This window comes from Larus michahellis, chromosome Z (assembly GCF_964199755.1).
Source record: "Larus michahellis chromosome Z, bLarMic1.1, whole genome shotgun sequence".
NCBI classification, from domain to species: Eukaryota; Metazoa; Chordata; class Aves; order Charadriiformes; family Laridae; genus Larus; species Larus michahellis.
Window position 1 is genome coordinate 52885789 of NC_133930.1, and position 18456 is coordinate 52904244.

An 18456-nucleotide genomic window follows, 5' to 3' on the forward strand; every position below is an offset into this window, starting at 1 on the left:
AAAATACAGGGAAGTCTAGCCTTCTGCCATGCCAGATTCTGAGTTTTCACAGGAGAAACCAGGCACATGTTTTTATTGACAAAGAGAGGTGAAGGGAGCTTTCTGTCATACGGTATGAGTTTGCTTGCTCTTTTTTCCTGAGCAAGCGATGTTGACAGTGGGGAAGAATGTGCAACTCAACATGCGGTTTATCTCACATTCTTAAATTCACACAGGAAAAAAATGACTTGCAGAGTTGCACTTTTCTTGGAATTTGGCCACCTTCTGCAACGTGTTTGATTGACATTATAACACAAGCCTGAATGGCATACCTCTAATATACCCTGAAACACACACACAGACTTGTAAGCAACATGTAAAAGGAGTTTAACAAGTACCTCTTGCAGCAACTGCACTAGCTTAAGGGCTGCCAGTGTAATTTTATCCTTTCTACATCATTATTTTTTCTTCCCCTTAGTCTCTGCTGTGCCAACAATTTGCAGATCTGTATGATAAACCAGATACAGAAACTGAGCAAAGTAACTTTGTCAAAAAAATTTGCGTGTATCAGAAATCATTGCCTTTCAAATAAGTAAACACTACTTTTGTCAATGTATGGTCAGCAGAATACAATGGTGTTTTAAATTACACCAGTTTAAGCTTCCCAATTCCGGACAGAAACCACACAAAATCACAACTGAAAACCACCGACGTTTTAACTGACTTATTCCGCCGGTGCGGATTTGTCTCCGGGATGCCGACGGCCCGCTGTTGTGCCGGCACCGGCACTTACACCGGGTGCGCACCTCCTCTGCGCCGGGTTCCGGCGGAGCGCCCGTCCTTTGGCGGGAAGCGAGCACGGCTCCGCTTCACGGGGTGGGGCGCTGCGGCCGAAACGGAACGGAAAGTCACTCCCCGCCGTCCGTCGCGGGAGCGGGGCCCTGTCGGGACCGACCGGGCCTGCCGGGCGGAACGCTGCCTGGGCGGGTGCCGGGCGGAACGCTGCCTGGGCGGGTGCCGGGCGGAACGCTGCCTGGGCGGGTGCCGGGCGGAACGCTGCCTGGGCGGGTGCCGGGCCCCGCTGCGGCCCCCGCCCGCCGCCAGGTGCGGGGGCAGGGAGGAGCCGGGCGGCCCGTCCGCCCCCGTCAGCCAGCACCCGGCGCCCCTCCGCTCCCCGCGGCGCTCCTAGCGCTGATTGGCTCGAGCCCAAGGCGTCCCGCGGAGAGTTCCGTTATCCCCGCCCCCTCCGCGCGCTGATTGGCTTTGCCGCCGGGCGGTGCTGGGCTCTCATTGGCGTAGGCGAGGCGCCTGCCCCTTCCGCACTGGTTTCTAGCGCAGGCGCAGGCGCGGAAGCTGCAGCCGCTCGCGCCCCGGTGCCTCCGCCGCTTCTCGCGCTCATGGACAACATGGAGCTCTTCGGTGAGCAGCAGAAGCCGGCGGACTCTGCCGGCGATAACGGGCCGCTGGGCGACATCGACGAGGATCCTGCTGCCGCTTTCCTGGCGCAGCAAGAGAACGAGATCGCGGGCATCGAGAACGACGAGGGCTACGACATCCTGGAGGGCGGCGAGGTGCCCGACGGCCTCGACCTGGGTACGCGCGGCGGGACGGCGGGCCCCGCTCCACCACCCCTACCCGCGGCGGGGAGGGGAGGAGAGGGGAGGGGTCCTGGCCTGGCGGGGCTTCGCAGCTTCCCGTCTGCCTCAGAAGCCCCGTGGCCTGGAAGGGGCGATGTCGGCGGGGTCCTCGCCTGGGCTTTCTTCCCCGAGCGCTTGCCGCCGGTGAGCGGGGCCTGGCTGCCCGGGGATGGACGCGGGGTTGGGTCCGGGCCGCGCAGGCACGCCGTGTTGCTCTGCCATGGTGTAAGCTATGGCCCCGCTCCCTCAGGCGTGGTGCCGCTTACGATTTGTGTCTCCCAAAGACGCCAGCCTGGGTGGCCCGGCTTGCCGAGGTGTTGAGAACAGTGCTGGGTAGCTCTGATCTCCTCTAATCCAGGAGCCTGCCTGATGGGAAGATCCGCTGAAAGCAGGATAAGGCAACATGTTGAGCTCTGCCACTCGTGTTTCTATCTTCAGAGGCAGTGGTCTTAGTCTTAAAGTGCACTAGCAGTTGAGCTAATGTTTAATTTTGCTAAGCCTCTAGCCTTTGTTCCTTGGTAACCTTTGTACTGAATGTGAGAAAACTGACACTGCAGAACGCATAGTTACATTCCGAGGAGGGTGCCTAGGTATGTTGGGAACTAAGAGGTTAGTGGGATTTCAGTTAGTTTAGTGGTAGCTAAAGCAGCCCTGAATCAACACTTCTGATTACGAAAGGTTTAGGACTTTTAACAGAAGTCTAAGTGGAGAGGGGTTGTGAATGTAGGATGCTGCTGTGCTTCACTGATGTTTCAACACCCTTATCCCTAGGAACATACTCTCATGTGACATTCCTTTGTTGCTTCAGGAAGATGCCTCTCACATCTTCAGAATTAAGTCTTTGTTATGCAGCCTGAATTCTGAAAGTATTGGTATATCTTACATATGAGGATGCAGGTTCATAGTATTTCTTAGAATAAAGTCCAGCTAGATAAACTGGGTAATGGAGACCTGCTGTTACCAGTGCTCATTTAGTGGTAGCGCAGCCCTTACAGTCAGCTCATTCATGAAGTTCAAAGCATAGGGACTACATACTTCCTGTAAAAAGGGTGTTTACAGGGGAGTAACTTAAGTGCTAAAGCATGAGGATAATCATTATCCGAACACCATCCTGTTTTGGTATCAGACATAACTCATAACTTGACTTCTGTATCCTATGTATAGTGCAGACACAGTGAATGCTTCCCCTCTTACTTTCAGAAGCCTCAGATGTGCATTATTCCTTATTTGGTCTTTACATTCCAAACAGACTCTGGAAAATTAAAGTAGCTGTTTGAGGGCTGATTTCTTTGGAGAAGGTTCTGACACTGGCCTTTCTCACAAGGTGCTAGAACCAGCTAAATCCATATCTTTTCTACAGGCATGCAATGTGGCTATTGCAGAGCAATTCCTTGCCAAAAAGTCAACTTGTTAAATATTTCCGGATTGGCTTGATATGTAGAAGTTGTTCTTAAGCTGCTTTTCAAGAGTTTTTTTTCTCAAGTCACGTTAAGTTCACTTGTCATGGAATGCAAAACTGTTATTGGAGAACTTTCTCTAGAAAGTGGGTCATAAAATAAGGAATACGATAATATGATCTAAGGATCTGGGAAGTCTAGGTGTGAGCTGTATGTCATCTTGCTTTCTTGTAGGCACTGGGATTGCATTTATGTTCTAGCCTGTTAAACATTGCTTGTGGACTTTTGGTGGTCCCATTTTTTAACATAACATCCATTTGTTGACTGTCAGAGCCTGTACTTCCTCCTTGTTAAAAAGTGTGCATTGCAGCCGTGCAAGATGTACTAGTTAGGCATGGTGACAAATGATTCTTAGGTAAATCCTTAAGCATCACGATCAGGGATTTGTGGATTTACTTTTTTTAACCGTAACCTTTTTGAACTCCATATTTACAGGTCTAACGGATAAGTTTTCTTTCTAAATACTGGGCCAAAATTCGTAACTCAGGCCACTCTCAACTGAAGTTTGAAGATTTTAACTTCAAATATTGTGAGAAGCAGTTACCAACTTCTTGAAATATACTTGTAAGAAACACGGTGTTTCATCCAGCAAACAGTTTTTAAATTGCAGCCTCTTAAAAAAAGATTGCATAAATACAGTGACAGTAGTGAACTTCGTGAACAGTTAATATAAATATCAGGAAGCTAATATTGATGTGTATTGCTGTTAATTGTAGTAGTGGTGGATACTGGGTGAATATGGGGGCAATAGCAGAATCCTGCCAAGCTTGTGTGTGTCACTCAGAATCACTTCATATTGACATGGTCAGGGTTGGAATACTGGCCTGAACCAGTAGGCCATTTGTTATGTAAATAGCTATCCTGTTTAAGCATCCTGGGCATGTGAAAACTAATCTTATTTCCCTTGAAAGATAAAGCATAATCACAGTTGCAGAAAACAGGAAGTACTGTATAAATCAAGTAACAGAGTGCTGTTGCCTAGTTATTAGTAACTTAGTCTTTTATGAGATTTCCTTTTCAGTGTTAAATCAATGCCTGCATTTACAGTCAAATTCTTCAGTTCTCTCCAGTCAATAGTAGGTCTTCCGGTTATAGCAGGACTTGCTATGTCCTGTAAGCAAGAGTGAGTGAGCCCAGGTTGAAGTGTGTGGCTTCTAGAACCTGTATGTCAATATAAAAACCTTGTGACAGCTTGTCAAGTAGCTTCTTATGGAGAATTACATTCAAAGATAAGCTGTTTTATATGTTAAAGATCACGAAAATACACACAAGTTTAATGTAGGCTGTCTAGTCTCAAACGTTGCCTTCACAGTTTCTCGCTCTGTTGTTTTTATGTGAACTTGAGTGAATGATGTTTCTCCATCTTCTGAAGAGGCGTTCTCTAGGAATTAAGAAACTTAATTGCATTTGGTGGATTGTCCGTAAACCTCATTTAATATCCTTTGAGGGACTGAATATGAATTTACTTGAAAATGATTTAGGAAATAATTGTTTCCTTCTGTCTCTTTAGTTAGCACCACAGACATTTTAAACAGAGTAAAACGGAGTTAGTTGTTTGTCACTATTGATATTTTTTCGTAATCATTTCAACATCTATTGTTCTGGATTTTGCTATGCAGTCAATATCTTGAGGCTTCAGAGCACCATAAGGTAGCACAGAGAAATGTATAATAAAGGGATGGTTTCTGTTTAACTTGTATTTGCTTGTGGTGATACTGCATTATTTTGAAGCTCATGGCAGAAAAACCTATCTTTCTGTTTACAAGAGGGTACTATATCTACTCGGAAATTACAGAAGCATTATTGCAGAGAGGAAGGTGTGGTCTAGTACTAGCCTATTGATTACATTGGAAATGAGGGAAGTCAAGTGGGTTTTTGTATGACAGCAAGTTAGAACTAAAGCATAGGAAAGAAGGACTCTTCCTGATCCGCTTGCCTTTATTTTGCACAAATGCATGAGAATGGGTTATGGCTAGAAAAACTATTTCTTCCTCAGTTTCTTGCATAACTATCTAAACAAAAACCTTGGAGAAGATTCTTCTTTCCCATCTTATTATGGATGAGAGGTAGGTGAAGGGGAAGCATAACTTCTGCCCAAAAGAAAAAAGGATGGGAAACTAAGCCTTGAGTGGTGAAGTTACTTAACCTTATGCCAGAATATTTTAAACTTAGTTATGTTCTCCTGTTGCTTTATTTAGAGGTACTACTTCACTTAAAGTAGCAATGAAGAAGTAGAGTACTTACTGTTTAAATGACATGCTGAAAGTAGCTTATAAAAATGTACTTTTATTTACGGTCATATTGAAGTTCTTTTTTCCTGCGTGAGGGTATTGTCCAAAGCATAGCTGGGCAGGAGGACCTCAGGGTGAGCGAATCCGTGAGTTAGGAAATGGTTGGACTTGTGTTAGAAGAGCTACCTCTGCAAAGTCCTGCTTATGACTGTTTTCATAGCTGTTGTCTTTTGCAATGAGAAAAAGACTTCAGAGAGGCTAGTGAACAAGGCTAAGCAAACTTCCTTTTATGCCAGTGTTGTGGTTTAGCCTCAGATGGCAACAAAGAACTATATGGCTGCTGTCTCGAACTCCCACCCCACGGGGAAGGATCGGAAGAAAAAGGCAAAACTCGTGGGTTGAGACAAAGGCAGTTTAACAGAACAGCAAGGGGAACAGGAAAACAACAGCAATAACATGGATAGAGGGATATGCAAACACAGTTATGGAACCACCGCTCACTGACCGGACCTGGGATGCCCCAGCCTGTTCCCAGCAGTGACTTCCTGACCCCCTCCCCTGTCAGCTCAGACCGGACCCTGGGGAGAATTAACCCTATCCCCACCAGAACCAGGGCATTATCCACCCCTTATTCCATACCGTCTATGTCATGCACAGATCTTACAAGTTCCAATGAATTGCCACCACTTCCCCTGTCTTATATACATACAATTATATTCATACAGGTATAATGCCCTTAGTCATTATAATGCCTGGTCCATCCCTCTAAAATGTCTGTTGCCTCTGTGCTGCCTGTTGCCCTGCTTCCACTGCTGTAACCACCCCCACAGAGCATTTGCCACCATTCATGAATCAGTATAGAGATAAAGTACTGGCCGTTTTTCTTGATCAGCCTCCACTCTCCATTAGATTTTTTGCGTCGGCCATATGGGACTGTTAAAGGGTGAGTGAGTCGTGCTGGTCACTCCTTGAACTTCTAGTTGACAAATCAGCTTATGGATGGGAATCAGAGTCTTGTTTAGTGCGACATTGCCACTGATGCACTGTTGTGGTAGCAATCGGCACTGTCGCGTTAAAAGGACTGTAGTTTCGATATTTGTCTGTCAGAGTCCCAGGACTTTCACTGATTTACTATCAGAGTCCCACCAAAGGACTTCCACTGAATCAGATTCACAAATAATTGAAATTAGTTATTTTATTGGAAGCGATAGTCGCAGATTTGAGATTGCTATTGATAAATTCACTAAATACAATAGAGCTAATTACTTAAGGTTAATATTGCTAGCAAAAATTATGATAGTACAACAACCCGGGGTAACATTCACCAGAGGGTGAAAGGCGCAGCGCTTACCCAGAAAGGTGTCCCTGCCTGGGGTGGAGGAAGAGAATGCAGCCCGTCGACTGGTCTGTCAGGTATCAAGTTTCTTCTCTCCCAATTTAACAGTCGTTTTCTCCATCCTTTTATCCCCCAAATTACAAGGTTTCCCTCCCCTAGGTGATCTGTAGTATGACTTGGGTGGAGAGACGAGTGCTATAGTTATATATGTTTGGCATGATCTCTAAAATCTTCATTAGCATACACAGGGGTGTCAACTTGAATATGCATTTCACAGGTAATGAGGCAAAGGTCAATTACTGGACATGGTAGCCTCTCAAGGAAACAAAGAGCTACGCAAAGTCTCTGTTATCTTGATTTTACTGTCTCTGCTGACGAAAAGCAGGGCTGTCCTGGCTTCCCAAGACTACCCCATTATTTATGTATCCTGTGATAGCCAGACAAGCCTTCACTCCCCTGGTTTGCACAAGAGATAGCAAAGTGAGTGTTAATTGCTCTTTGAGCACAGAGACTTCACCTCATTATCCAAATTCCACACGCACCTGTTGTTCTTCGACCCTCAACAACCCCAGAACAGAAGGGTCCTCTGAGAGACCAGGCAAGGCAGGCAACTGTTTAACTTCCTCCATCTCCAGGGCAGCTATGCCAAAAGGCCCACCGGTACCCTTTTGGGTCCTTAAAATAACCTCTCCTGAGGTAATCTATACCAAGGATGCATGGAGCCTCTGGGCCAGTCACAATGGGATGCTTTTGCCACTCATTCCCAGTTAGGGTCACTTCCGCCTCCAGTACAGTCAACTCTTGGGATCCCCCTGTCACCCCAGAAATACAAATGGGTTCTGCCCCTCTATAGCTGTGTCCCTGCGGGAGCCTGGGGAGAATTAACTTTATCCCCATCAGAACCAGGACAGCCAAGAGTACTGAGTCTTATATTAATGCAGCTAATTGCCTTCAGAGTAGTTGGTCATCATTGCAATAACTGACTTGTACGACTGAAGTGACAAAACAGCTGTATTTATTTTCAAACTAAGCTACTCAGCCCTTTCTTTTGTAAGCTGTAGTATACAGCTGAGGGCACTGATTCTAGTTGTCTGTTTCTGGCAAGCTTGGCTGTTGTTTCTCTACTGTGAGTGCAAGGTAGCAGATAATGGCTTATCTTCTCTGAATCCTTCCAGACTCTTAAAAACTATCTGTATTGCTGTGTGGAAGTTCACTATTACCCTATTGTGAGCATGTGTTACAGAACTGTAGATATTTGGACATGTTCTTTGCTACAGTATACTTAGAAATAAGGCTTTATCTTAAGTTCAGAAGCAAACACCAAGGAATATGGATCATTACCAATCAGAATACTTCTAAATGTGCAGTGTTAACTCCAGGAGCTTCAAGATGCAATACTGTGATAGAATTAGATGGACTCTGAAGCCAGTAGAGATCTCTCATTGTTCATGGCTGATGAAAACACAATGATAGCAGTTACAGTATTGGGGCTTTTTCTGTGGGAAGTTGGGTATGAAATTACATGTTTCTGTGGACAAAGAAATCTGATACACAGCTAGCATCGATTGCTGATATAAAGGCTGGCAAGCAGGTAGTTTTTCTAGATTTCATACTGAATTATACAAACACTGAGACTGGAGAGCTGAAATGAGAGAATGTTAGACAATTGGTCTTGGTACAAGTTAGCGTACTTGTATTGTCATATGACAGCATGCTAGTACAGTGCCATTTCCTTCTCTGCTTGCAGTATGCTCAGTCAGCATGCTGACTCTGTATCTTAATCACAAGTTCTGGGGAGCTCAAAACAGGAAGCTTGTTTTAATATTTTTAATGCTTCTGACCTGAGTGCCCGCTGGAAATGCCTAGCTTTGTGCCAGTTAGTGTCTGTTTCTGCGCAGATGAAAAGCGGCTGTATGATAACACATCTGTTTTATTTCAGCTGCAGCCCTCAGCAATGATGTTGTTCCTTTTACCTCAGCAGACCACCAGCCCGAGTACTGATGACCTTAATGAATGTTTCTTGGTGTAACAAGAAAACTTAATCATATTATAACAGTCCCGGGAAGAACCTTCAAGATTTATTAGCCCTCCCACCTAGCTTGTGAGTCAGTGCTTGCCAAGGAGCCTCTCTCACGAAACAACTGCTGTCTTTCTGGAGATTAGAACTACATGCATTTAAAGGCTAGCCACTCTTGAGTGTTGTAGTGATAAACTTGTGTCTCCAGTTTGATTGTCTGAACGTGTGAATTGCTCTCTGCTCTTCCAAGGTAGGCAGAGTGGGCAGCTGGCTTATTCAAGCTGTTAAGTCAAGATGAGTTATAGAGCCTGTCTTAGCTTTAATCCAGCCCTATCAAAACAAGGTGAACAGCTGCAGCGTGTGTCTGTAGTGCAGATGGGCTTAAATTGAAGGACAGTGAAGTGTAAGCATGTTTTCTTTCTGGGCTTTAGTCTTCATAAACCTATTCATTAGAACTGTGAATTGTAGCTCTAGCTGCCCAAGTCAGTGTACGTGCAGTGATCTCTACAAGTCTGCTTTGAGGGAGCTTCCAGCTTGATGTGAGGTGATGAGCAGGGTATCTGCTTTGAAGCAGACAGATGCCATTAGCTTTACGTGCCTCTCAAACCGGCTCTTTTTGGCTCCTGTAACTTGCAGAGAAGTAGGAATTGGACAAAGTAGCCACCATCTTTCAGATGTAGGAGTGTAGTTATAAAATACTAGGTTCTCATAAGTGAAAAGCTGCTTTTTTGTTAACTTGGATCTTCCTCTACTGAGGTTAGTAACTACGTTCTTGGAGACTAGTATCAGCTTCTAAGACAGGGAGGACAAAGTGGGAGTAACCTTAGAATACTGTCTGTAGCAGCTTCTCAGCAGCATCAGCTCTGTTTATGTAGACTGAAGCATGATCTCATGATGAAGAAATGACCTTGCATTACTGGTTCTGCAGAATAAAGGGTCACTTGGTTTCTTGTGCCTGTTGGCAAAATTGCAGAAATAAGGAAGTGACCCTGCCGAGCATAAAGTAATGCTCATTTGCATAACTCCTGTATTAGATACTCTAGTAAAGCTTTCCATACAAGTTACTGAAATCAGTAAATCTGGATGTTCTGTCTTTTGTCAAATGGCTAACTAGAGTCACTTCTTTACAGATGCTGTTGGTGGAGTGGTTAATGGAGATGTCTATCAGGTAAGATAGAAGTCTTCTGTGCTTAGAATGTTCTGTTCTACTCTGGGAACTTTACCTTAATCTAGACTAATACTTTCCACTTCTTATCTATAATGTACTTCTATCTCGTCTCTGAAGAGGAACTTCTATTATGATAGCTCATCTCATAAAGCTGTTAATGCTCTTAATATGCCCCTCCTCTGAATTTAGAGGCAATTTAAAGCAGGCGTCCATTTTGAATTATGGCTTGATAGGATGTAACCACTGTAAGCAGAATGATGGGCTCTGTGGTATGACTGAACATTGAGTTGCCACGGGTGAATAAACTGAAAGCATAATCTGACTATCTAGTTTAAAGAAGTTTTCTGAATTGCTTGTTCTTTAAGGCTAATTCATGTGTCCCGATTGTCTTATCAAGATTGGTCTTACAAGGAGCTGATTGAAAACATTATACATTTCTTAGTGACATAAAACTGCATGAAATTAAGCTGCTGGCTAAATAGCTCTATCGTAGTAAGAAAATGTGTTCGTCAGCCATGGTAATGACAAAAGGCGGAGATACTTGCTTTATTAGCATCAGGGAGGAATGAGGCATGCTAAGGCAGTCGCTGCCTTGTAACTTTATTTCAGATCAATTTGGCTAAAGCATTGTCATTGCCTGGTTTCAGAGTTGGCTGGATAGCCTTGATTAAATGAATTCTTGTGAAGTGGGCTCTGTATGAGCTCTGTAGAGTTTTAAATGAACACTGAGCTTTGCGGAGACACAAACAGCTTTCATTGTTGCTAATGTTTTTATATCTTCACTGTTGCTGTGAGATTGATGGTAAAACTGTATCTTACTGTCCCTTTGTGCTTCCTTATACAACAGAAGGGTAGATGAGATACCTTGATTTTATGTTTGCGCAAGAGTGCGAACACACTAAGTGACCAGCTGGTTGATAGAGCTTCCTCTTAATGAGGAAGAACAGACTGAATGGGCTACATATAGCTTTTGTTTTAGCTACCTGTAACTAGTTTGGCCCTGTAATGGGACAATTTATTTTGTTTTGGATTGAATGTGAAGCCTAGTGCTGTTTCACCAGTCTGTCTCCTTCTCTTTGCATTATGCCTTCATTGAGGGCTACAGGAGGCCCAAAGAGGGGCAAGACGCATCAAAATCTGTCACTAACTGCAATCCATCTGGTACTGTCAGGAGCGGTATTTCTTAGGTCTGTTAAAAGTAGGGTGAACCTACAAAAGTTGTTGGACTTGGTGTATCTGCTGTGGCAAATAGCACAATATTTATTAGCTTTGCAAATCTGGTGTATTAATGATAGCCCTATTCATTGCAAGTCTTTGAGCTACTGTATAGTAAAATGTGTGCTGGTACTCACGCTGTTTTGATGCTTAAATGTTGAAATGCCTCTTTGTTCTAAGCTGCATACAGCAATCCAAATTCCATAATGTCTTTAAAGGACATTGGATTTTAGTATCAGTTAAGTTCACAAATGTCTCTGAAGTAGACAAATTACAGAGATTGTTTTACACTCCTATGCACAAAACCATAAAAAAAACCCCAAAATTACTTTCGCAGCAAATAGTTAAGGTGAAATGAACTGGAGGATCTCTAGGCCTGCAACTGCATAGTGAGGTGCTAGACATTGTCTTCTGCTTTCCTCATGTGTAGAGCTCTGACATAATTTGACTTGCCAGTCAGCTTGAGTTTGTGTTTGATCCCTGATTGCTAGGGGCTGTCCTGTATTAATTTGCTTCAGTTGTGCTGCAATTTGTGGCAAGACGTTTTTCATGTTAAGGGTGGAAATGCGATATAACATCAGATGAATGCGTTACGTGCTCAGTTCAAATAGAGTCTAATTTTGTGTGGCTTGAAGGCAGTTATCTGAAATATTCAGTTGTTATGTACAAATTACATTACTATTCCTTCCTTTTAAGGAGAGTAATGGTCCAACAAACTCCCCTGCTGCCATATCCCAAGTAGATCGACTGCAGTCAGAACCAGAGAGTATTCGTAAGTGGAGAGAGGAGCAAAAGGAACGCCTGGAGCAACTTGGTAAGGAGGATGTTTGTTGCAGTAGTGTGAGTAACTTAGTGGCATCTTCTTAAGCATCAGAATTCTCAACTGTGGCTTCTGGCTTTTGGGAATCTAACGTGCTTCTTGGGTTTGAGCAGCAAGTCTGGATTAGTCTTCCAGTAAGCTGACTGTTACTGGAGTCAGCAAACAAGTAGCTCTCTGAACCTTAAGAGTATTCACATATCCTGCCCTTTACTTACATGTAAGCTGACAGAAAATGAACAGCTTTTATTAGCAGAAAAAAGTGAATAAATACTGTAGCTATCAGCACTTTTTTCAAAGGATAAAGATTGCTTATTTTGTAGTTGGCTGAGGCCATCTGTTTTCACATGGATTGAAATCTAATAGCTAAGTTAAGTAATGGACTAGTAACTAAACTAAATAGAACTATCAAATGCAGTGATACCTACCTGTGGACAGCTTCTAAAAACCTACAAACTGGTATGATTTCCACTTACGTTAGGGAGGAGACTTTGCTTGAAATTGTTAGGAAAGAACCTTCTGTACAATGTGATTCTAGATAGAACAGCAAATGAGCTTGTTCTGAACTGTAGGCTGGTTGTAAAAGCATGCTGAGTGCCAGGCTCCCTCACTTTCTTTAAGCACAGAGGGTTTACTGAGCTTTGTTCTGGCACTAGCATAGCAAGGTGACTGTTTCTGTTTTTGAACAGTTTGCAGGTCAACAGACTTACTGAATCTGAATTAGTCTACAAATGCCTATCCTAAACCGAAGTGTACTGTCCCAGTCATGCACCGCAGGCATTCTGTTTAGCTAATCTTCTGAATGTTCATGGTATGTAGAGTTCTCATGGTCTAAATCAGGAAATCTGCTAACCTTTATCTGAGTAGACCACCTGTCTGCACTAGAGTGCAACTGGAGCCATCAGCTGAAAAGTTAGCAAGATTCGCTGGAACAAACATGACTGACAAATTGATTCTTAAATCTTCAGATGCAAACTCACGAAAGCAGGAAGCAGAATGGAAAGAGAAAGCAATAAAGGAGTTGGAGGAGTGGTATGCAAGGCAAGATGAAAAGCTCCAGAAAACAAAAGCCAGCAACAGGTAAGGTTTCTCCAGCCATCTGGAGAGTTATGGTACTGGATATGAAAGTAATGGGGTTGAGGGAGGTTAGAATACTTCCTGTATGTCCTAAGGCACTAGTCCTTCAGATCATTAAAGTAACCTCTCCTGCTAAGAAGTGGATCTCCAGTGGTAGACTATCTTTTTAAGTTTTCTTAGAATCTTGATTAAATGTCCAAGAATAGCCAGATAAAACATTGATATAACAAACCAGAATTACTGATGATTCTTTAAGACACAAAGTTTGTACATGGCCAGAAAAAGCTTTAGTCTACTGACTTGTTTGCATGCTCTGAGCTGTACAGGTCTTCAGTGACTGTAATTACCTACCTTGAGACTAGCAATCTTACTTGCTATCATTAGAACACATGGAAATGGCCTTCTGGTTAGTCTTTGCTACAAGTTATTTCATTAGATATCTTCAAATCTTTGGCTACTGCTTTTGGAAGCATTTGAGAAATAACCTGACTCAGTTCTGCTAGTGAAGAACTAAATACTGAGTTTGTCTATGTTGGGTTTACGTTGTCTCATGGGCCCTGGGGCAGAGACTAATGACTTGGTTGCTAGTCTAGTAAGCTCTTAAGTGTTCTTAGAGGTTCCCTGTGAAATTTTGACTTCAAGCTATGTAAAGGTGATAGTACTGCCTTTATACCACTTAGATCTCTACTTCTGACCTAGGGTTGCCAGTGTCATTCTGTCCAGGTAATCATCAGGGCTGCTTTATACTTTGGGGATCCACATACTTCAAGATAAACTGTTGTGGTTGGTTTTGAAACACCATTTTTCTTACCAAAGTGGCCAGCAGGTTTGTCTTGAGTAAGTAAAGTCCTAGGTAGACTCTACTTCTTACTGAAGGAAGAAAGGAGGCCTACACTTCCTACAGAATTATGGATTTGACACTTCCATTCACTGAGGTACAGTCTTGGTTGGGCCAAGATAGAGAAATGTGATTGGCACTCTTCTAGTTGGTAGCCAGAGCCCATGATACCCCCACAGCCTTATTGTGGCCAGTGTTTGAGTGCAGGATATGCATTCTGGAGCAAAGTCCATTTAACAAGTGTGGCGCAGAAGGAGTGTTTGGCATTCTCATCAGCCTGGTGAGATCTCTCTCCTAATGGTAGTTTCTGTCCTTGGGAGGGAGCCTGATGCTAACATTGGGACTCTAGTCCTAAACCAGCTGGTCCCAACTTCTAGGATGTAGCAGAGCTTTTGTGTGCCCCTCTGAGGCAGTGGCTTAGTTGATACATTCTACATGGTAACTGCTTTCCTGTTACAGTAAGTCTAGGTGTTACAAGGTTAATGTGCTTGTTAAAACTGCCTTCAGCTGTGTTCCGTACTTCTTATCCTTATCTCTTTTCTCCTGCCTGCTTGCCTGCCTGTTGGACTACTTGCTACCTAGGGTGGCAGATGAAGCTTTCTACAAACAACCCTTCGCTGACGTGATTGGTTATGTGTATGTTGCTTAACTACTAATTCTGTTTGCTAGTCAATCAGGTAATGAGGAGGGTCAGAAATAGTGTTGAATGTCTGAAGATGACTTCTGAATGTTTCAGGGCAGTATAACTAAACAGCTTTTACTTTTTGGACTGACTCCGATCTGCAGTATTAAGTGCAGTTTTCCTGTAAGTATCCCATACACTGCACAACATCCAGCACTTTCACGTTAAGTCACGTAGTATATATACCGCTGGAATTTTGGTAATGACTTCAGTAGCCTTTAGATGTAGGGGTTTACAGTTGTTTCCAGGCCAGTGAACACTGCTTAGCAAGATGCTTTGCTGGGTGTGTGGGTTAGTGTCTGCAGTCTCACATGGGTGCTGTATTTAGTCCTAGTCACTTCCACAGAGAAGCACAGTGTTTAACTCTGCATTCTCTGTAATAGACATTGAGCTCCTAATCTGTGCTCATTTCCCTACATAATCAGAAAAGTATTCGAACAATGCTTGCACATAAAGCTGTGTAAGCCAAGGAAGGTAGAAAGCAATCACCTGCTGTAAACCAGGGTAGAAGAGACGCATGCATATAGAAATAGGATGCTGTTAGAGAACAGATGAAAAGTACGAGGAGGTGATATTGGAAAATCAGCATTAGCTGCTGGAAGAACACTTAGGAGAGCTCTGGGTAGACATTTTGCCAGTGTAATGGATCAATGAGAATACAGCTGTGACTTTCAAACCTCAGTGAGTATGCTAGTTTCTGTGGGGTGTAAGGATTGCAATGTTCACTGGCTTGTTTATGTATTTTAATTTCTTCCCTTAATTTGTAGACTTGAATTGAAAGATGGCCATGTCACAGATTCTAAGGTGACACCCTTACAAGGTGTATTGGTGAGCCCATGGTGTGGCTTTGAGTGCGTTTATATTGAAGGTCCAGTGTGGAATTCGTTACCTAACTGTAGGTGGATGTAAACCAAGACTTGTGAAATGATGGATTTACAGGTGGTGTTTGACTTCTCTGAAGTTTCCTGGAGTTGATTTTGGTAGATTTTTTTCCAATAAACCCCTTATTTTCAGTATAAAATGTGCAGTATAAGTGCTGTGAAATAAAATTGACAGCCTGTTTGCTGAATGTAGGCTAAGCTACTAGTGCATGTTCAGCCAGCTGATCATCTGCATTAAACTCATTCTCATTTTCTATATCTGACTTAAACTTTCTCTCCTTGTTTCTTTTCTTCTCTTCACCTTTAAGCACAAACATAAATCATCCTTGCTACAGCCTAGAACAGTTAAGTAAAAAAATCTTCACTGCCCCTTAAAAGTGTCATGTCACATAAAGTAGCAGTGTTGTAGTGACCCTTGTCTTCAGTGGTGTCTGTAACCGTATCATCCCTGTGAACAGTGCTGAACCCTCATGGGAGAGTCATCTTCACTGCTTTTCCTGTACTATTTGTTGGAGTAGATGGATTTGGTTTGATCTCTTGATGCTTACTGCTCTTGCACTCAGGCAGCTACCAGGGGCCCCACAGATCATGTAAACTAGATGCTGAAGTGTTATCCCTGCATTGATGCAATATATTGTTGGCAGCATAGCACTGCCAAAAGGATACAGGTGGGAAGCCTTTGGCACTGACCTGTGCCTAATATACAAAGCCTTCTTAGAGTCTCTTTAGGGTGAGAGCAGGGGAAATGTGTTTATCCTGTGACCTCAAATGAGTGATCCCCTCTGCCAAGATATGCTTTAATCTGTACCACCTACAAGCATGGGATTCATGACTTAAATTACTTTTGATTCATGCTGCTTCACTACAGCATTGTGAATCATCAGCAGATAGCTTTTTGGTGGCCTGTAAGCCTTGGGGCTGATTTAAATCCTAAATGGAATCTGTTTTAAGACATGCTTGTAGGGAGTTGTAAATTTCCAGTTGGCAAGTGTCCAATATAAGCCATAAAGTGGCAGAGGCTTAAGTAGTTAAAGCTTGGGCATTTCTACATAAATAAAATGCCTACATAGAAGTACCTTACTCTTGCCAGTTTGTGGGTGACTCCTTAGGCAAAGGTTCAATAACTATTCTTAAAACCAAACACCTGTATTCCAACATTTTACACAGCAACCCTCTGCACTGCTTGTGCGTAGCATAGTACTGCAACCTACTCTCATCTCCAGGGTTGGGGCAGCGGGAGCATAAGTAGCCATAATGTCCACAAGCAGCTGTCAGGTCACATTTCTTATGAAACATGCTGAAAGAAACTGCATCCTTTAAGAGAGAGAGAGTGCCTTATATGTTGGGCATTAACACAAGGTGCATTGCATTGCTTTTAGGGCAGCTGAAGAAGCCTTTGTGAATGATGCAGAAGACGTTTTTCCGGGCACTGAGTGGGAACGTGTGGCTCAGCTCTGTGACTTTAATCCCAAGTCTAGTAAGCAGGCAAAAGATCTGTCCCGCATGCGTTCAGTCCTCATCTCACTCAAGCAGGCTCCGCTGGTTCGCTGAAGGAAAGCACAATGGAAACACTACAAATGCAATATCTTAACCTTACTCAGAGAAGCTATGTTTGCAGTAATTGGATTAATTGTTTCAATGTTTTTTTGGACCAAACCTCATGATGTATCTAGAGCTGATCGTTGTTTGATTGCATGTTCCTCCTGATGTTTCCTTTCTGTGTCTGAAATGGGAGAACCTCCAAAACTGTAGCCTCTGTGCTGTTGTGCACTGAGATGTCACTTCCCACATTACTGATATTAAAGATTTGTTAAACAGCAAAATGTGTTGACTTTGGATGAATTAAGGTCACCTGTTCCCTTTCAACAGGGAGTGTTTGAATTGAGTGTGAGGAAAATGTTTCCTGTAATTGCTAGTGATTTCACCTTGCTGGTGACTAACGAGCCAGTAGTGCTCCTGGTCTCTGAGAGGCTGTCCTGCTTGTCTATAAGCTTTCTTAAAGCTCTTGAGAGCTTTAGTTTAAAAACTGCTTCCCTGTACAATTTATCACATAAGATAGAAGGTCTAGGAAACTGAAGCAGCAGGCTTGTTAAGGAGCTTATCTCACTTCTAGTGGAACTGAGGACACTGCCTTCTGCAGGTAAGCACTTCTGTGTAGCACTGCTGTTGCACCAGCTGCAGATCTTGGGCTAAAAATACAGTACAGGGCACTGAGTAGTTAAAGCCCTTGATATTCTGCTGCATATTCTACTCTGCCATGTATTCAATGCTGGCTTTATGTGCAAAGTCCTGTTTTGTAGAGGCTGTTTGGATGTTTTTGAACTGTATCCTTGTCCTCACTGGCTCTTGCAGACACTTTCTCCTACCAGGGTGGTGAACTGGAGGTTTGGAGAGCAAGAGACAGGAAGACTTGCTCTTACTGCTGCTCATCTACTGGGCTGGAGCTCTGTCTGCCAAGGTGGTTGGATTTAAAACAAACTGATTCAGAAAATCTCTGTTCTGCTGCTTCCTTGGCTCTCTCATCTCACCCAGCATTCACAGGGGGCTGTGTTCTAGCCTTGCTCTGGTAAGACTTACCTTAGCTGTCTGTCTTGTAAGAATAGTCGTCAGTCTCATACATTATCTCACCATTTTTATCAAAGGTACAGTAGCTTAACTAGTGTGTAGCAGAATTGCTGTAATACAAACTATATACAAGCTGGAAGGTTAGTCCAGCCAGTTTGAAGAGGGCTGCAGTTGCAGATGAAAACTTAGTAAGATTCAGGGAGTAGCTGCACAGCAACTGTCTTACTAGCAGCTGTGTCCCTTTGGTGGATAAGGCACTGAATAAATGGTTGCCAGTTGGGCTTCAATAGTTAAGCTGTACCTTACTGTTGTCTGTAGTGACTGGAGCTGTTCTCATGTTTGCAAGCGTATTCACAAGGTAAAGTGTGATGTGTGAAGAGGGGATGAAAATGATACTAGACTGCATGTCTGGAAGCTTGATTCTGCGGAAGATTGAAGCAGGAACGTATTTTCTGCAACTGCACGGGGGTACCACAGGTATCTTCTACTAACCCCGAAGCTCTACAAACACAGGCTACTAAAATGGTCATTTAATAAAGAAAAGTCCACTGTATTA

At 43.4% G+C, this 18456-nt stretch overlaps 1 protein-coding gene across 4 annotated transcripts; it reads left to right on the forward strand.

Annotated features, from left to right (window-relative positions):
• The first annotated feature begins 1277 nt into the window (after positions 1-1277).
• On the forward strand, positions 1278-17158 carry CLTA (clathrin light chain A). 4 transcript variants are annotated; one of them, XM_074570332.1, is made up of 7 exons: positions 1278-1572; positions 9788-9825; positions 11737-11854; positions 12826-12937; positions 14355-14408; positions 15644-15679; positions 16715-17158. In XM_074570332.1, exons 1-7 carry the CDS (start codon positions 1377-1379, stop codon positions 16884-16886), a joined length of 726 nt encoding a protein of 241 aa, XP_074426433.1. In that variant the 5' UTR covers positions 1278-1376; the 3' UTR covers positions 16887-17158. The 4 variants fall into 4 exon arrangements, with proteins under 4 accessions (XP_074426433.1, XP_074426435.1, XP_074426434.1 ...); XM_074570334.1 differs by lacking the exon at positions 14355-14408 and having other exon boundaries at positions 1310-1572; XM_074570333.1 differs by lacking the exon at positions 15644-15679 and having other exon boundaries at positions 1317-1572.
• Positions 17159-18456: the final 1298 nt, after the last annotated feature.

What these genes read in the sequence shown, in the direction of transcription:
- CLTA (XM_074570332.1), top strand. Translation starts at nt 1,377, where the DNA reads ATGGACAACATGGAGCTCTTCGGTGAGCAGCAGAAGCCGGCGGACTCT. An exon ending in GGAACGCCTGGAGCAACTTG is followed by an intron (nt 11,855 to 12,825) that starts GTAAGGAGGATG and finishes TTAAATCTTCAG; the next exon opens with ATGCAAACTCACGAAAGCAG. An exon ending in CCTTGCTACAGCCTAGAACA is followed by an intron (nt 15,680 to 16,714) that starts GTTAAGTAAAAA and finishes CATTGCTTTTAG; the next exon opens with GGCAGCTGAAGAAGCCTTTG.